General features: G+C 36.0%; 1 protein-coding gene across 1 annotated transcript in view; it reads left to right on the top strand.

The window, feature by feature from the left end:
* CNTN5 (contactin 5) overlaps positions 1 to 19,380 on the top strand; it is a 533,631-nt gene that overhangs the window by 378,294 nt on the left and 135,957 nt on the right. Inside the window, exon 14 of the mRNA XM_007471947.1 lies at positions 18,409 to 18,529. Within this exon, the coding sequence (XP_007472009.1) occupies positions 18,409 to 18,529 (121 nt within the window). The remainder of the gene's footprint in view (positions 1 to 18,408; positions 18,530 to 19,380) is intronic.

Genomic DNA, 19,380 nt, shown 5'->3' with positions numbered 1-19,380 from the left:
GGAATGCAAGGATTCTTCAATATACACAAATCAATCAATGTGATACCCCATATTAACAAATTGTAGGATAAAAAAAATATGATCATCTCAATAGATGCAGAAAAAGCTTTCAACAAAATTCAACACCCATTTATGATAAAAACCCTGCAGAAAGTCGGCATAGAGGGAACTTACCTCAACATAATAAAGGTCATAAATGACAAACCCACAGCGAACATCATCCTCAACTGTGAAAAACTGAAACCATTTCCACTAAGACCAGGAACAAGACAAGGTTGTCTACTCTCACCGCTATTATTCAACATTGTTTTGGAAATTTTAGCCACAGCAATCAGAGAAGAAAAAGAAATAAAAGGAATCAAATAGGAAAAGATGAAGTAAAGCTGTCACTGTTTGCAGATGACACGATACTATACATAGAGAATCCTAAAGATGCTACCAAAAAACTGCTAGAGCTAATCAATGAATTGGGTAAAGTAGCAGGATACAAAATTAAGGCACAGAAATCTCTGGCATTCCTATATACTAATGATGAAAAATCTGAAAATGAAATCAAGAAAACACTCCCATTTACCATTGCAACAAAAAGAATAAAATATCTAGGAATAGACCTACTTAAGGAGACAAAAGACCTGTATACAGAAAATTATAAGACACTGATGAAAGAAGTTAAAGATGATAAAAATAGATGGAGAGATATACCATGTTCTGGGATTGGAAGAATCAACATTGTGAAAATGACTCTACTACCCAAAGCAATCTACAGATTCAATGCAATCTCTATCAAATTATCACTGACATTTTTCACAGAACTAGAACAAAAATTTTCACAATTTGTATGGAAACACAAAAGACCCTGAATAGCCAAAGTAATCTTGAGAATGAGAAACGGAGCTGGAGGAATCAGGCTCCTTGACTTCAGACTATACTACTAAGCTACAGTAATCAAGACAGTATGGTCCTGGCACAAATACAGAAATATAAATCAATGGAAAAGAACAGAAAGCCCAGAGATAAACCCACACACATATGGTCACCTTATCTTTGATAAAGGAGGCAGGAATTTACAGTGGAGAAAGGGCTGCCTCTTCACTAAGTGCTGCTGGGAAAACTGGACAGGTACATGTAAAAGTATGAGATTAGATCACTCCCTAACACCATACACAAAAATAAGCTCAAAATGGATTAAAGACCTAAATGTAAGGCCAGAAACTATCAAACTCTTAGAGGAAAACATAGGCAGAACACTCTATGACATAAATCACAGCAAGATCCTTCTTGACCCATCTCCTAGAGTAATGGAGATAAAAACAAAAATAAACAAATGGGACCTAATGAAACTTCAAAGCTTTTGCACAGCAAAGGAAACCATAAACAAGACCAAAAGACAGCCCTCAGAATGGGAGAAAATATTTGCAAATGAATCAACTGACAAAGGATTAATCTCTAAAATTTACAGGCAGCTCATGCAGCTCAATAACAAAAAAATAAACAACCCAATCCAAAAATGGGCAGAAGACCTAAATAGACATTTCTCCAAAGAAGATATACAGACTGCCAACAAACACATGAAAGAATGCTCAACATCATTAATCATTAGAGAAATGCAAATCAAAACTACAATGAGATATCATCTCACACCAGTCAGAATGGCCATCATCAAAAAATCTAGAAACAATAAATGCTGGAGAGGGTGTGGAGAAAAGGGAACACTCTTGCACTGCTGGTGGGAATGTGAATTGGTTCAGCCACTATGGAGAACAGTATGGAGGTTCCTTAAAAAACTACAAATAGAACTACCATATGACCCAGCAATCCCACTACTGGGCATATACCCTGAGGAAACCAAAATTCAAAAAGAGTCATGTACCAAAATGTTCATTGCAGCTCTATTTACAATAGCCCGGAGATGGAAACAACCTAAGTGCCCATTATCAGATGAATGGATAAAGAAGATGTGGCACATATATACAATGGAATATTACTCAGCCATAAAAAGAAACGAAATTGAGCTATTTGTAATGAGGTGGATAGACCTAGAGTCTGTCATACAGAGTGAAGTAAGTCAGAAAGAGAAGGACAAATACCATAAGCTAACACATATATATGGAATTTAAGAAAAAAAAATGTTATGAAGAATCTAGGCGTAAAACAGGAATAAAGACACAGACCTACTGGAGAACAGACTTGAAGATATGGGGAGGGGGAAGGGTGAGCTGTGATAGGGCGAGAGAGAGACATGGACATATATAATATGTATAATATGTATAATACTGGCACAAAAACAGAAATGTAGATCACTAGAACAGAATAGAAAGACCAGAGATAAACCCACGCACATATGGTCACCTTATGTTTGATAAAGGAGGCAAGAATATACAATGGAGAAAAGACACCCTCTTCAATAAGTGGTGCTGGGAAAACTGGACAGCTACATGTAAAAGAATAAAATTAGAACACTCCCTAGCACCATACACAAAAATAAACTCAAAATGGCTTAAAGACCTAAATGTAAGGCCAGCAACTATCAAACTCTTAGCGGAAAACATAGGCAGAACACTCTATGACATAAATCACAGCAAGATCTTTTTTGACCCACCTCCTAGAGTAATGGAAATAAAAACAAAAATAAAAAATGGGACCAATGAAACTTAAAAGCTTTTCCACAGCAAATGAAACCATAAACAAGACAAAAAGACCACCCTCAAAATGGGAGAAAATATTTTCAAATAAAGCAACTGACAAAGGATTAATCTCCAAAATTTACAAGCAGCTCATGAAACTCAATATCAAGAAAACAAAACAAAACAAATAACCCAATCAAAAATGGGCAGAAGACTTAAATAGACATTTCTCCAAAGAATATATACAGATTGCCAACAAACACATGAAAGGATGCTCAACATCACTAAGCATTAGAGAAATGCAAGTCAAAAGTATAGTGAGGTATTACCTCACACCGATCAGAATGGCCATCGTCAAAAAATCTACAAACAATAAATGCTGAAGAGGGTGTGGAGAAAAGAGAACCCTCTTGCACTGTTTGTGGGAATGTAAATTGATACAGCCACTATGGAGAACAGTATGGAGATTCCTTAAAAAACTAAAAATAGAACTACCATACGACCCAGCAATCCCACTACTGGGCATATACCCTGAGAAAACCATAATTCAAAAAGAGTCATGTACCACAAGGTTCATTTCAGCTCTATTTACAATAGCCTGGATATGGAAGCACCCCGAGTGTCCATTGACACATGAATGGATAAAGAAGGTGTGGCACATATACACAATGGAATATTACTCTGCCATATAAAGAAACGAAATTGAGTTATTTGTAGTGAGGTGGATGGACCTGGCGTCTGTCATACAGGGTGAAGTAAGTCAGAAAGAGAAAAACAAATACTGTATGCTAATGCATATATATAGAATCTAAAAAACAAACAAAAATATGTTCGGAAGAACCTAGGTGCAGGGCAGGACTAAAGACACAGACATAGAGAATGTACTTGAGGACAAGGAGATGTGGAAGGGTAAGCTGGAACGAAGTGAGAGAGTGGCATGGACATGTATACACTACCAAATGTAAAATAGATAGCTAGTGGGAAGCAGCCACATAGCACAGGGAGATCAAGTCAGTGCTATTCCCTAGAGGGGTGGGATAGGGAGGGTGGGAGTGAGACGCAAGAGGGAGGAAATATGGGGATATATGTATATGTATAGCTGATTCACTTTGTTATAAAGCAGAAACTAACACACAATTGTAAAGAAATTATACTGCAATAAAGATGTTAAAAAAAATAGAATATACGAAGAACAACATTTCACGTGATGACAAACAGAATGCAACTATTGATTGCTAACATACAACTGCAGCGCTAAATCAGTCTGACATTCAGCGTAAGGAAATATTAAGACTCTTTTTTAACAGATGCCTTGAGAGCACCATAAGTCAGTGATGCATAATCATAAAGAGACTGAGTTCTAAATGGCTATCTGTAGTTAGAAACAGAAATGCAATCTTCACTTGTGTGGGAAGATCTGCTTATCTGGCATGTATTGTTTAAGCCACACAAGCTGATTTGTTTATAATATCTGCAATTGATGATAAACACTTGGCTTGGTGCTTCTCCATGGTAACAATATCTTTCAGCTCTAAATCAAAGTCAGTTTTTCATTTTTTCACCACAATGAAGGTAAAGTTTTTTTCTACTTACATAAATAACAGAAGCTTATTATAGATCATTTAAACATACTAAAACTAGAAAGGAGAGAATAAAAATCCCTTGGAATCATACTACTTTAAGGTAATCACCATTAATTTTTGTAATCATGTTTCCATGCATCTCTTCAAGCATACACAGTTACACATGTTACACAAGTGAGATTATATCATGCATGCTGCTTTTGTTAGGATGACTTTCCCCTGCTTTTATCCTCCCATGAAAGCATTTATCACAGTTAAGCTTTTTAATGTTCTATATATGTCCTTCTATATTATCCTCAGTCCTACTATAATCCTAGTTAGATTTACATATGTGGAGGGATATTTTTGTGATTATTTTTTTAAATATTGAAACATACTTTACATGTTTTTCTGCATCTCACTATTATCTTAATTCTTCCATGTCACATGATATACCTCTAATTCATTCTTTTCAATGGGTACATAATAAGTATATGACTATTCCTCAATTTAGCCATTACCCTGTTAGTAAATACTAACTCTGTTTCCTGTTTTGAGAGATTAATGAACAATATTACAGAATACAACTCTGAATATCTGCATTCTTGGGTGTTAATAATTTCCTTTCTTTGGGATAGATTCTCAGGAATAGATTGCAGGGTAAAAGAACAAAACTATTTTTAATTTAAATAGATGCTGCAGGATGTTTTTCTCATAAATGATATAATGTCAAAGTACACTACTGAGTGACATCATTATATGGTAAAAAATTACTAGATCTGGTGTGGAGGTGTTATCAAGAGTTTTTGGTGTGGGCCCAGCTTTGTCCCTACTTAACTGTAATACCTTGGATGATTCATTTCACATTTCAGAGCCCTTATCATCAAAGTGAAGAGGTTAGAGTAGACGACTCCTAATGTTCCTATATAATTCTAAAGTTCTATTATTTTTAAAGGTTATATTCAAAGATTAAAACCAAAAAAACTCTTCAGATATGCTGGCTGATAACAGTGAAATCATCTTTAAAAGTTTTAATGAATACTAAACATTTTTTCGGGAGGGGGCTTTGATAGCCCCCAAATCACATTTTATTCTGTTAAATATTGCATACTTGCTTATTTATGGAAGATATTTCAGTCTCATGATGTCTTAGAATTTGAAAATTCTTAATTCAGAAGGGGTTCCAAACTGGAAAAATAATCTCAAATCAGAATTCTTCCTATGGCTAAGAATATATTTGTATATATAATATCTCGATAAATGATAAACTAGTTTCTCTAAAGCTAAATAAAGATTTTCTCTAAAAGCAATAATAATCTTATAGAATGGAACAATGTCCTTTTTCTGGGTAAGGCACAGCATCCCTTAATTTGTATAAACAGCACACACAAAATATTTCACATATAATGAGCCATTCAAGCCCTAGCATTGTGAAATCTTAGAATAAAATATATGTACATATATAATCATTAGTGTTGCAGTCAATTCAAAGGTGTGCACTTTTGAAAGAGTCTTGTAACTCTTCCTTGAAATATCAGAAGCAGTATTATATATTTACAGAAAAGTTAGGGGAAGTAATAGACTATGACTTCTGACTATGACTTCTGACAATTTTTCAATCTCTGAGTAAACTGATTTTTATACATTAAATAATTGGTGAATTCTCTTTCATAAAATTACAAAGACTTATTAAAAATGAGTTTTCTGTATCAAAATGACTCAATCACTTTCAAAATGTCAGTTGAATTTGACTGCGAGAGTCCTTGACCTTGAACTTTTCATAGTTGGCTTCTGACTGACACATTTATTCAGTTTGACCTTTCCTTTTAACTGAACTATTCTTCTTCTGATTGAATCTTCATTGGAAGATTGCTGTTGTAGCTCACAATCTAAGCAATAGTTTGAATAGTCTTTTCTGACGTTGATGTGTTTAAATTCCCTAAATTCTAGGTATTTTTGATGTTGATGAGAATCTTCATGACTGTGAAAAACAGTGCTTAAATGGATGCTGTGACCCAAATTTCCTTCTTTTGCAGTGGGGTATTTTTTGACTCAGAAACTTGTCCCTAAGCATTAGCAACTATCAAGTTAGGTTTGGCAAAATAATACTTAGTATTTGGTCATAAAGCCCATAGTTGAAATAATACATCTACTTCTTGAAGATTGTACTTGTTAAAATATTTACTAATATTGAAAATAAAATGAGAAAAAAACTTGAATTTTTAGGATAAACTTGAAACAGTCAGATATTTAACTGGAAAATACATCTTTAGAAATTCTTATATAAAATTACTTATTCCATGTGGAATATTATATTTTTGCAAAAAAATTAGGTATAAAAGTTTCTCCACCATTCATGATCATTTTTCTTTCTTTTAAAACATCTGTCAACACACTTTTTCCATTGCAAACCATATTATTTCATATATATAAAGAGACCTCTATGAGACATACTCTGAGCTCATCTTCCACATAACCCTCGCCTGCCAAGGGTTTTGCTAATTTTTCTGCCAATTCATAACTCAGTTACCTTTTCCTCCATCCTCCAATTATGATCTTCTCAATGCTTTCTCAGCCCCCATTAACAGTTTCTTCAAATTCTTCCCTATCTTGGACAGAGGGTCTGGTTCCTCTGGAAAAATGCCTGTAATATTCCAGTGCAAATAAAGTATCTTTTAGCCACAACTTGGTACCTTTACTCTGGGAATATGTTTTATTTTGTAGCATCCTGGATTTGGTTTTTTCCAAGGCCATTTCTTACTTTACTAGTCTGTTACCACTTGGCACGACTAAAGCTGAAGAGTCTTTCTGTTTTTCATCTGGAGCCTCAGCTCCTTTAGATTTCTTCTATATTCTGCTTGAGAAATGAGCACGTCTCTCTTTCAGCTCATCTCCTTTTCTCCACTATTCAGGAAGTTTCCTCACTGTTCCTCAAGCCCTTACCAATAGTCTCCTTGAGATCCTTCCAGTTGTCAGTAGTAATGTCCTCATGGCCTTCCAAGCCTCTGAACTAGAACCCCAAAGCCAGTGCCACATGTTTAGACTTTAGTTATGTCAGCACCCCACTTCCAGGTACCTAATTATTTTATGATTATTTACTGCTGTACCACAAGCCACTCCAAAACTTAGTGTTGGAAAATGACAACCATTTGCTCTGCTTACAATTTTGTGGCTCATGAAATCAGGTAGGTAACACTGAGGATGGCTTGAATCTGTTCCACAGTGGCTGAGCCTTCAGCCAGAGTAGCCAAATGAGTCTTTTAGACTCAGCATTAGCCTCTATCCTTCCCTCATAATTCCAGGGACCCAGGGTGATAAATTGCTGGCATCTAAGAGTCCTAAGTAAAATAGAGGCACACAAACAAACTGGCCTCATTTCGGACCCATTCGTATAGTTCTATGCAAAATCAATGAAACACAGAGTGGTCTACTACTTTCCTAAGACTTTGATACTTTATAACAATATCAGATCAATACTGGCCCTAACTGATGGATGAGATGAGAGCTACCATATTCTGCCTGCCTGGGCTCTGTGATCTCAGGGGAGAAATAGAAAACCTCCAGACTGGTGTCTGAGCACTCTTTCCCATAGCCAGGATAGGACTAGACTTGTGTGTAGACACTGACTATTCCACAATGTAAAAATCAGTAGCAAAATAAAACACAATTCATCCTGGAAGCTGTTATATCATGGTGTAACAAAATAGTGTTAACTTCAAAGATAAATGTAAAATAGACAGTACTAGAGAAGAGAGAACAAACACGTTGAAATATCAGTAAAATATTGCTCCCTCTAAATTATGCACTTAAGTTAGGAAGTCAAATTTGGTCAACTCTTCTTCAGCTAAAACTGTGTCACTACAAACTACACATGGCTAAAAGAAAACATATCAGTTGTGGGTCACACACAGAAAATTCTCTCAATGCTGGATTAAAAGTCACAGAAAAGTTGAATGATGGCATGGGTAAATGAAGCTAATGGGTCACATGTATTATCAGAAAAGTGATTCTGGCATTTCAAGGGAAGATGAAACATTTCATGTTTGGATATGGCTGATAAAAAGCAGTCTTAAAAACATGAGCTCTCAGATCATTCTATGGTGTATTTGGAGAGTTAATTTCTAATAATAGTTTTGTGGTTGTTACCATATACTGAAACCATTTTATTTTGGTATGCTTGCCAAACTGTGCTTCAACTTGTACAAGTGAATCAAATTACCTGCAAGTTTAAGTAGAACAAGGATTGGTTTCATAGTCACAATAGTAGAGTGGAAAGAACACTTGACTAAGAGTCAAGTGTCCAAGGCTCTACTTCAGCCTCCATGCTTAACCTGCCCTTGAACAAGTCACCTACACTCTTTAGCCCCCTGCCTTCTCAACTGCTATAGGAATTGGTTGAACCAGATGATTTGTTATTTTTCTTTGCACACTAAAATCAATTTTTCTGCAATGATATTTTTGTCCTATTATTTATTTTAACACAGCACATTGCATTAGAGCTAACTGTCTACCTCCCACATTGCATTGTGAGTTTCTCAAAGGCACAATTTATCTCTTATCTTGTAACATGTGCAGATCAGATATGACAGATTTCATCTCTTATACCAACTCCAGTCAACTGAAACACTGCATTGAGAAAATCCATAGGTTGGGTCAAATCTCATCCATATTTTCTATTAGCAAAGAACAAGGGCATAACTTCAAAGGTGCCAAGTGTTTTCAGTTTCCTGTTTAGACAGATTAGACACTCTAACAAATGATTATTACATGAATGAATGGACAACTTTAACTGTGCATATGCTATGAGCTCTCATAAAATAAATGTATAGCTATTGTAAAATGTTATTATTCTAGAGCTTTCCTGGTGGTCAGGCCATTACTAGCTGTTTAGAAAGCACAAGCTAATGCATGGAGGAACAAAATTTTTTCTAACTAGTGGTATCATCTTTATGTAACATCAATGGAGGTAATTTAAAAAGCATAAACAGTGAAAGACAGTAAGATTATTCTATTCCTAGACAATGGTGTAATTCACTCTTAGGGAAAAACATTGATTACTGCCATGATTGGTAACACCTTTTTACCTCTACCAGTGTTGCCTCATTGAGCCAACCTATGGACCAGGTGTTATTCAGATTATAAAATATTATTACTGAAGAGATTCCATGAAAATGTTGATCTGTCATACAAACACTACCGTATGCTAACACATATATATGGAATTTAAGAAAAAAAATGTCATGAAGAACCTAGGGGTAAGACAGGGATAAAGACACAGACCTACTAGAGAATGGACTTGAGGATACGGGGAAGGGGAAGGGTAAGCTGTGACAAAGCGAGAGAGTGGAATGGACATATATACACTACCAAACGTAAAATAGATAGCTAGTGGGAAGCAGCCACATAGCCCAGGGAGATCAGCTCAGCACTTTGTGACCACCTAGAGGGGTGGGATAGGGAGGGTGGGAGGGAGGGAGACATAGCAGGGAAGAGATATGGGAACATATGTATATGTATAACTGATTCACTTTGTTATAAAGCAGAAACTAACACACCATTGTAAAGCAATTATACTCCAATAAAGATGTAAAAAAAATGATTTTCTCATAATATTAATGATGTGAGTTTAAGTACCATTCTTGCCTAGAATTCTCTTAAAGAAAACTGGTCTGCCATGGCACTTAAAACACTGCCAACTTCAAAGTGCGGATGAGAGTCCCTCCATAGTCCCTTCCATCTCTAGGACTGTAAAGTTTAGACGGAGTCCCCATCTCCATTCTTTGAAACATAAGATGCTGTCTCTTTGTTTGCCACCAACATACCAAACACATTGAAGCCGGCAGAGGTGTATCAGTGAGCTTTGTGCTTGTACTGGAGATGTAAGAAAAAAGTAAAAAGAATATTTGGATGGAATAATGCATAAATATGCTAATGTCTGGATAGGCTCACAACAAATATTCAGTATAAAACATAAAGTTAAATCACTGTTTTTTAACACAAACATTAAGAAGATATAATCTAATTATTCTTATTCTTTCATGCTAAAATGCACTGAGAAAAAAGATCGCATGTCAATGTAGAATAAAAGAGGAGGTAAAGACATTAAGGTAGGAAATGATAGGTGTTTTATAATTTATAAAGAGATGCATTTTTCCTTTGATATTTATTCCAAAGAGCACCATTGCCTAGAACATGCATACATGTTCTAGGAGATCAGTGTGAACTGGAGGGTTCAGTGGGACCAACTTCATGGGTCTGCTGTGTGGTCACCCAGCACCCAACACTGAGACGGATCTTGTACTTGGTATAAATCTTGACTGTCAGTCTTTTGAAATTCTGAATAATTTTTGGACATGGGGGTTCATATTTTCAATTTGCACTGAGACCCCAAAATGATGTAGCCAGTTCTCATGGTCAGTTAAGCCTTTCTGAAAGACATAAGACTTGAAAAAGGCTTTAACGTGTGACACAGAATTCAGAGACTTTGGCAGTTCATTGGGGAACAACTTGAAGAAAGTTGCAGAGAGTATGTTTTCCACTAGAAGTGAGAGACAAGATTGGTTGCATCCAGCCTCAAATGCTGAGTAAGAAGTTAGACCATCCTGTAGGTAATAGGTGAAGATAGCCAATGAAGATGTTTGAGATTGTAAATAAAATCAGTTTTAAAAAAGTAGTAACCTAGCAATGCCATGTCATATGGGTAAAAGTGAGACAAAGAGAGGGCATAACATAGAGGATATAAAGAGCTGGTTTGAAAGCTACTATTAAAAACCTAAATTTAAGAGTCAATTCTCACAGAATGATTGCTAAAACTATATGAAGCACATGGAGGAGAAAACATTTCTCTCTGGACCTGGTCTGAGTATTTTGCCATCAGATAACACATCCATCTGTCTCCTTTACATCTCTTCCAAGCCTAGATACAGATGTAAGGGAAGCTACTCCACATTCTCATCCTGTATTTTTCCCATCAAACCTGGATTAGACTAAGCAATCCTTAAGTGCAGAATCTATATCTGTATATCCAAAGCTTAGCATAGCACATAGAAATAAATATCTACTGAATGATTAGTGATAATTGCATAAACAATAAAAGAACTATGAGTCAAATATTCTCAGTAATCATTTAAGACAAATTTGGCAACAGGTAGGATGTAGTTAAGAGTAAATTCAAGAAGCATAAGACTGATAAATTGTGTGACCTTATCTATTTCATGCCTCTTAGTTTAGAAGCACTAGATTAATATAGAAATGACAGTATACATACTTAGGGCCTATATTATTCCATTGAGGCTACAGTAACAGAACACCATAGTCTGGGTGGCTTATACACAACAGAAATTTATTTCTCATAGTTTTGGAGGCTGAGAAGTCCAAGTTCAAGGCACTGGCAGGTTTGGTGTTTGGTGAGAGCCAGCCTCCTGATTGACAGATGGTCATCTTTTCACTGTGTCCTCACACAGCAGAAAGGGTGAGAGAGCTCTCTGAGGTCTCTTTTATAAAGGCACTAATACCATTCATGAGGACTTCACCCATGCTTATACTCTGATTATTTCCCAAGCATCCACCTTCGTATACCATCACATTAGGGTTTAGGTTTCAATAGAGTAAGTCCCCTACATACGAACCTTCAAGTTGCGAACTTTTAAAGACGCGGACATGTGTTCACATGTACAATCACATAAGCTAGTTCTTGTGTCTGGCGTACATCGTCATGTGTGTGCATCCTCTACAAGTGGCTGTGCTTTTGTGTACTTTACAGTACAGTATAGAGTGCAATAGTACAATATCTTTATTTCTTGCCTGTTCACTCTATATCAGCCACTATATGCTCACTGTTGCACTGTACTATGGTGCTTTTCAAGGTACTACAGTACTGTAATATTAAAAATGTTTTCTTTGGGGCTTCCCTGGTGGCACAGTGGTTGAGAGTCCACCTGCCAATGCAGGGGACACGGGTTCGTGCCTCGGTCCGGGAAGATCCCACATGCCACGGAGCGGCTAAGCCCGTGAGCCATGGCCGCTGAGCCTGCACGTCCGGAGCCTGTGCTCCACAATGGGAGAGGCTACAACAGTGAGAGGCCCGTGTACCATGAAAGATATATATATATTTTTCTTTATTTTTTGTGTTTGTTTTTTATTTATTATTTTTGTGAAAAGTATTATAAACCTATTACAGTACAGTACTATATAGCCAGTTGTGTTAGTTGGATACTTAGGCTAACTTTGTTGAACTTACAAGGAAATCGGACTAACGAATGTACTCTCGAAATGGAACTCATTTGTACGTAGGGGACTTACTGTATATGAATCTGAGGGGACACAAACATTCCATCAATGGAGTCCTTTTGCCTTGGCCGTTTATGTTAATCTTAGATAAAGGAATACCCATTTACCTTGCCGCCAGGGAAAGGAGAGTCAATGTACATATGACCAGATAAGAGACATCTCTCAAGAATCAGGGTACAAACAGGACACCTAAGTCTGGCATCCGCTGACAAGTTAAATATCACACCCTCTAATCCTGTATGCCAACTTAGGAAAAGAGCAACACTAGTGTGATATACACAGCATTTTTTCATCCACTCAGTATTCTTCATATATTCAATATCATCATCTATAAAATGTAATTCATTGTACTAAAATTTAATTGTGATTTCTTGCTTTGAGTTGCTTCATAATTCCTAATCTTCATTTTAACCAAAGTAGCAGACTGATCCCATAAATTTGTGACTTTGTGTTTATAATACTAAACGATCCAGTTTGGATACCTAGCCATCCTGAGTTCATCAATGAGTCATCAAATAGTTTTTCCTCTTTAATGTATGTCCCTAAGAAAAACTCTTTCTGCATTTGCCTTAGTACTTAACAGTACATTTTTAAAATATGTGCTTGAAGTAAATACCAAGGTCCCAGTAATGGCACGGTAGAGCCATTTTTACCTACTTTTAATCTTCAATGCATTGTTGGATGCATTTAATATTTCATCATAATAGACATAAATGTCTGTCAAATAGCATTTTGTCTAGTATTTTTGTCACTGGAAGAAACTAAAATTTCTATTTCAGATAATATATCCAATTATTTAAGCATGTGAGTTAATAACAGCAACTTTCTTAAAAAAAATATTAAAACCCAGGTCATCATGAGTGTAAATCCCATTATATAAAGGTCTAAGAAAAATACAATTGTAAAAGGAAGAATAATGTATATGTGTATTATTTTCTTATCATGGTAGGCTATTTTAAGCAAATTATTCTCTGGGAAAAAGAAATATTGTTAGCAGGAAAGTATTTCAACTATCCAAGATTTTATGTCAATAATATAAATCATATCTAATAATCCATATCACATAGTTAATACCCAGTTATTTTTTTATGTTAGAAGGTATTTTTTAAATTACATCTCATAGAATTTACATGCTGTACTACTTTGCTTTATAGAGAGGAATTGTTTATGTGTCTCTTTGGTGGGGACTGGGGATGCTGGAAGAGCCCTATGTGAGCCCATTGAGAAATTTATGTAAACCCTAAATAAGGACACAAAAACTGCTATACCTAGCAGGTTTCTGAGTAAGCCATTCAGCATGAATTCACTTTTTATGAGAACAGTCAAGTTATCTTGTTGTTTAGACAAGTCATCCCCCAAACCTTCTCAGAGTGCTTACTATGTGTACAGCATTCGGACCTAGAGTCTGTCATACAGAGTGAAGTAAGTCAGAAAGAGAAAAACCCTGCTGAAAAAATGCTTTACAAGTACTTTACCTTTCTGTAACATTTCCTAAGAGTTCATGTATGAACATTGTTTCATTCAGTTTCCCTCAATACTCAAGAGAGAGACAGAGTAGCTATTATTATTCCAATAAATTGCCTTGCCCAGAGTCTCAGGGCTAGGAAGGTACCGATCTAAGTCTAGAAATCAGGTCTTCTTATTCTGAGTGCAGTAGTATTCCATGAGAGGGGGGATAGCACACATCTAAAATAAAGCTAGGCACTTACCAGAAAACTTACTATAGCTATGGAAAACATTGATATCCAGTTTGTTGAAGGAGTGAATACCAATTAAGGAAATATTCCTCTTGGCTAAGAATTCAATTATAGTGGCCTTTAACAGATAACATTTATCAAACATTTACTATGTGCCAGACACACTGCTATGGGCTTTACTTGCATTATCACATTGAAGCTGTGAGAGAATCTCTGAGCAATAGAGTAATTTTCCCAAGTTCAAAGTTTAATAAGTGGCAGAGCAGGGGTTCACACAATTCTGTGTCATACCAAAACCTGTATATACTCTTTCAGCACTCTTTTCTGCTGTCTTACTCCATAGTCTTTCCTATTTCCCTTCCTTATTTCTTTAAGAGAAAAAAGACGGAGGGGTGGAGGTACTGTCAGGCATGAAGAAGGAAGGAAGCAAGCCATCCATGCACTCATTAGCTCACCCAAAGACAATCGGCTGCCCTAGTGCCCAGCTCAGCTCTAAGAATGCCCAGAGGACCTTAGGCGTGACTTCCAAGAATGTCAAGTGCTAGTTCAGAGACATGAGCAGAGTGCTAATGAAGCAAAACTAAACAGTGGCAGAACTTATGAAGAAAGGCTTAGCCAAGGAGGAGGCATTTGAGCTGTATCTAAAAGTATCTTTCCAGGCAAAGAAGGGAGAATGAGCATCTGTAACAGAACAGGCAGAATTATGGGAAATATTCCAGTGTAGTAAGAAATGTGAGGTTAATGTCATAGAAGCACAGAATTCAGCATAGGAGGTGGAATCATGCTCTGAGGAGACCTCTGCTGAAACAAGGAAATTGTACTTTATCCTCAAGGCAGCAAGAGTTAACAGGCACTTTGAACAGCAAAGTTAAATATGCTTCCACTTTTAGGAAGTCTTAACTGGCAGTCTTACGTTGGATGAGCAGGACCCTTAGTCCATGTGAAAGCCAACAAAGAACTGGACTTGAGTGGAAGGATGACATTTCCTCTATTATTTCTGAGTCATAAATAAAAGTTACAGTAATGTAGCAACTGCTCTAATAAGCGTATGTGACCAAGAAATGTAAATGACTTAGCAGTGTTGCCACTCCCACAGAGAGTGAACAGACAGCCTCTTTATTAAAGAGCCCTCATTTATTCATCCATTCAACAGATAGTTATTGAGCTCCCACTATTTGGCATGCAGTATGCTAGATGCACAACGCTTGGAGTGTTGTGTTAAGCACTGATTGTGGGAAAGTTCTTTTGAAGCAACACATAACACAATTTATTCATAAAGCCAAAGAAAGCAGCAAAGAAAAGGCAGTGTCAAACAAATGTCAAAGAAAACAATAAAAGAGAGAGTAACTCCCAAGAGAGAAAAAGTGAAAATGAGGTTTAAGCTTAAGAAAGCAAACATCTGCTGTAAGTAACCATTTCATTAAAACTGCACTAAATTGTGGAAGTTCTCTCTCAGGAACTGCACACTGTGGGCTGAGATTAAGTGTAATGGGCTCCCACATGAATTCTTCTCATTACTTCTCTAGAAAGATCAGTAAATCTCCTGAAAGTGTAATTTAGGTTTAGTGTTCACAATTCATTCATTTTACTTTTAATCTTCCCTGTTTAGAATTTTAAAAATATAATGCAGATATAATCCAAAAGAGGAGGAATGGGACCCAAATGAGACAATTTCAACTCCTCCGATAGTCTTGTCATTAATAGATATACAATAGGCTGTAGGCTTTTATTCCTGATGATGGTGATGGAGCTTCAGCCAGTTTATAGAGCATTGCATGCTGTTAATTGCAGGAACCAAGGAAAGGACAGCATAGAAAAGATAAGCTATGTTTTACCCTTCTGAATCCCTTGGACCTTTATGTGATTTTCAATGAAGTCTTTTAATCCCATTAAGTTTTCTTTCACTACAATTCAACAAAAAGGACAAAAGTTTTAAGACTTTTGTCCAGCAAAAAAAGAAGTCAATAATTTGGGAAGAAAAAGATCTGGGAAAAAAGGCAATCAATTATTTAATCACGAGAATGTGATTTTATGAGTTAATTTTGTCAAAAACATGATCTTGAAAAATGACTTATAATCATTACTTTTTCTGTTGTTAAACTGCCACCAATCAGTTTGTGAAACTGGAAAACAAGCAAGTAAAAAAACAATAAAACAAACAAAAAACTCTAGTAAATAAGACTACAGTCTTTCAGAAGTTTTACTTCTGGAAATAATAAAGTCCTCTCTGATTTTCTGGGCATCTCCTTGGCTTTTCCATTAAACATAGACCCTATTCTAGGCCCATGGTGTGCACATTGATTCTTGATTAATTTAACAGAGTACCCTACTAGGAGAGCATCTTAGAAATCCATGGGTAAAAGGAGATCTTCACATCTAAGATGGATCCATATTATATAAATTGGTAAATATATTTAAGCTCATTTAGACAGCATTATATTATGTAGATTTGAAACTGAGCCATGGCTTATGATGTTTACAGTTTGCTTTTGTTTCCCAAAGCGAATTCAAAGGTTTTTTTTAAGGGTAATTTCCTTTTCAGGTTTGAAAGAAGTGATCACTTAGTCTAGTACAGATGAGAAAATGAAATTTGAGTAACAATTTTATCTAAGGAAATTAGCAGTGGAGGATATTCATTGGACAAATATCACATTCCTTGAAATTATTGTTATAACATTTTAATACATTCTCACCAAGAAGCATTCCCTTGTAAATGACTGAACTAGGCCATGTCTTAACAATTATTTCATGAGAGAAAATGTCAATACCCTTAGAAGTTCCTATCATAAGACTAATGGGAAGGAAAACAAACAAACAAACCAGAAATGAAATACCAGAAAGAAATGGCTAAAACATAGTATACAGTTAATTGATTCATTTAAAGAAACACACATCATTTGAGAGGTAAAAATTTCCAATGACTTCTCACCCTTTTACGAATACTAAGAAAATACTAAGAAAAAAAAAAGAATCCAACAGATTTCCAGAAATTCCTCTCATTTTCATGATTTTTATATAGTCCATTAGTTTATTTCAAAATAAAGGTGAACAACAAAAGTCTTAAATACTCATCAGGTCACTGCCCTATAAGGACAAATGCATCATTTTTTAAGATAATTCACCCATTCCATCAACAAATTAAAGATCTCTAATCTGGGGTGCTTCTCCATAGCTTGCATTAAACATTCTTTCACGTGCCCAACTACAGTTGGAGAGGAGTGTTGAGTTCTTTGAAGATGTCATTTCATGCTGCCTGCGAATACTCTCATTCCAGTGAATTGCTTTTGATTGCAACATGGAAACTGAAGAGCATATTGGAGTTTCACTATGTCATTCTCTGAAAAGAATACCTCATGCATTGTTGTAAATATCAGCTCTTTACATATTCATGAAAATGGAAATCTATCTTTCCTGTTAAAGTAAATGAAAGACAAGATTAAGTAATGAAAGGTTGTACCAGTTATACTAAAATGTAGGATCAGCACTGATCCCATGAACTGATACATCTAAAAGATAATCTCCCTGATACTTATTGATCTCCTTAACTGCAGTTGTTCTTCAAATGTGTTCTAATCATCGTGCTTCCAACAAGGATCAGATGTTTTGAGGCACCTTTGTGCTCTGTAGTTGCATTGATTAACAGAGATTCAGGCTGACCCTACCCCTGATGGTGGTGGTTATGGAAGGAATAAATCTCTGTGAAATGAAAACACATGGCTTTGGGACCAGCACTCTTGCATCTAAGCACTACTTCATTCTGTTGCCCACAGTGTACTTACGAAAGCAGCCATTCTATAAAGCCACACAAGATAATCTTTTGACTACTGTTGCCTCATAATTAATTTCCATGTGTTGTTATTCCTTTCAATAATGCTTTCTTGCCACAAAAAATAATCCTGTCTCTGAATAGCAAAGCAACAATTTTTGCTCACTGATTATTTTTCCTGTACTTTTAAAGATATGAATTTGTTTGTGCATATTTAAATATTTTTTAAATATTGTAGCTGCTAACTTATTATATGCAATATTAAATGTTCAAACCCATTATTAGCAATTGTTGAAAGCATAGCTTCCATGTGTTCCTTAAAGTAGGGCATGTTTGATTTCTGAATTGTTGTCATATAAATTGTAAGGCCAAAAATGGGCCCTTTGACTGAATATGCAAAGTTCCCCTTAAACCACCTTGAACTAGGCAGGTTTGCAACATTTTAAACTGGCACTTCATCCCTCTTTCAGCAAGCATCCTCTGCAGATTTAATGATCAGGAACATCCTTCTGATGCATGCTGGGAGATATGGCTGCAGGGTACAGACAACAGCAGACAGTGTGTCAGATGAGGCAGAACTTCTTGTTAGGGGTGAGTATGCTAATAGTGCAGTCTGAAGACATGATCACCATAAATTATCATACAAAGGAATTTAAATGCATGGACTTTGAGCACATCAGTACTGTGCCTTTTACTTTCGATTTTACAATATATGTCATTTTTGCTTAACCTTTTGCCTTTGAAAATATTACATGGAAACTTTCTCCTTAGAAACAGACAAAACCTACAGAGCCAACTTCAGGTCCAAGACACCTTTAGTACTAAGTGGTTACTAGGTGTTTACTCAACTTAATGCCAAACAGAAATTTTCAACAGTTGAGTCACAAAGACACTTTGACACTACAGAGACAACATTTTTTTTTCTATGTATGTGTTTTTCAAATACAAAGCTAATGGAACCCCCAGGCACATTTTTTCCTCCACGAACTTCTAAATTCTACTTCCTGAAACAGGAAAACTGCGTGCCTAATATGGTGGCATTTGCGACTGTTGACAGGGATTTTTTAAAAGTCTGGAAATGTCAACACAGTCTTTCTGTGCAGAAATGACAGTTAAGTGGTTTCCAACCATGAACCAGGCTGCCAGATTCTGTGACCCTATAAAGCTACATCTTATTTGAATTAAGTAAATGACTACAGCACTAATTTATTTTAGCACATTATTCCCCAGTATGGGAAATGCAGCTCTTAGCATGTAATATTTTCCCTTTTTTTCTTTTTCTTATTCTTTCTTTCTTTCTTTTTCTTTCTTTCTTTCTTTCTTTCTTTCTTTCTTTCTTTCTTTCTTTCTTTCTTCTTTCCTTCTCTCTTCCTTCTTTCCTTCCTTCCTTCCTTCCTTTCTCTCTCTATTTCTCTTCTTCCTTTCTTTCTGCTCTCTTTCCC

Source organism: Lipotes vexillifer, unplaced genomic scaffold (genome assembly GCF_000442215.2).
Source record: "Lipotes vexillifer unplaced genomic scaffold, Lipotes_vexillifer_v1.1 scaffold1598, whole genome shotgun sequence".
In the NCBI taxonomy this organism is placed as follows: Eukaryota; Metazoa; Chordata; class Mammalia; order Artiodactyla; family Lipotidae; genus Lipotes; species Lipotes vexillifer.
This window is presented reverse-complemented; position numbering and strand designations above follow the sequence as displayed.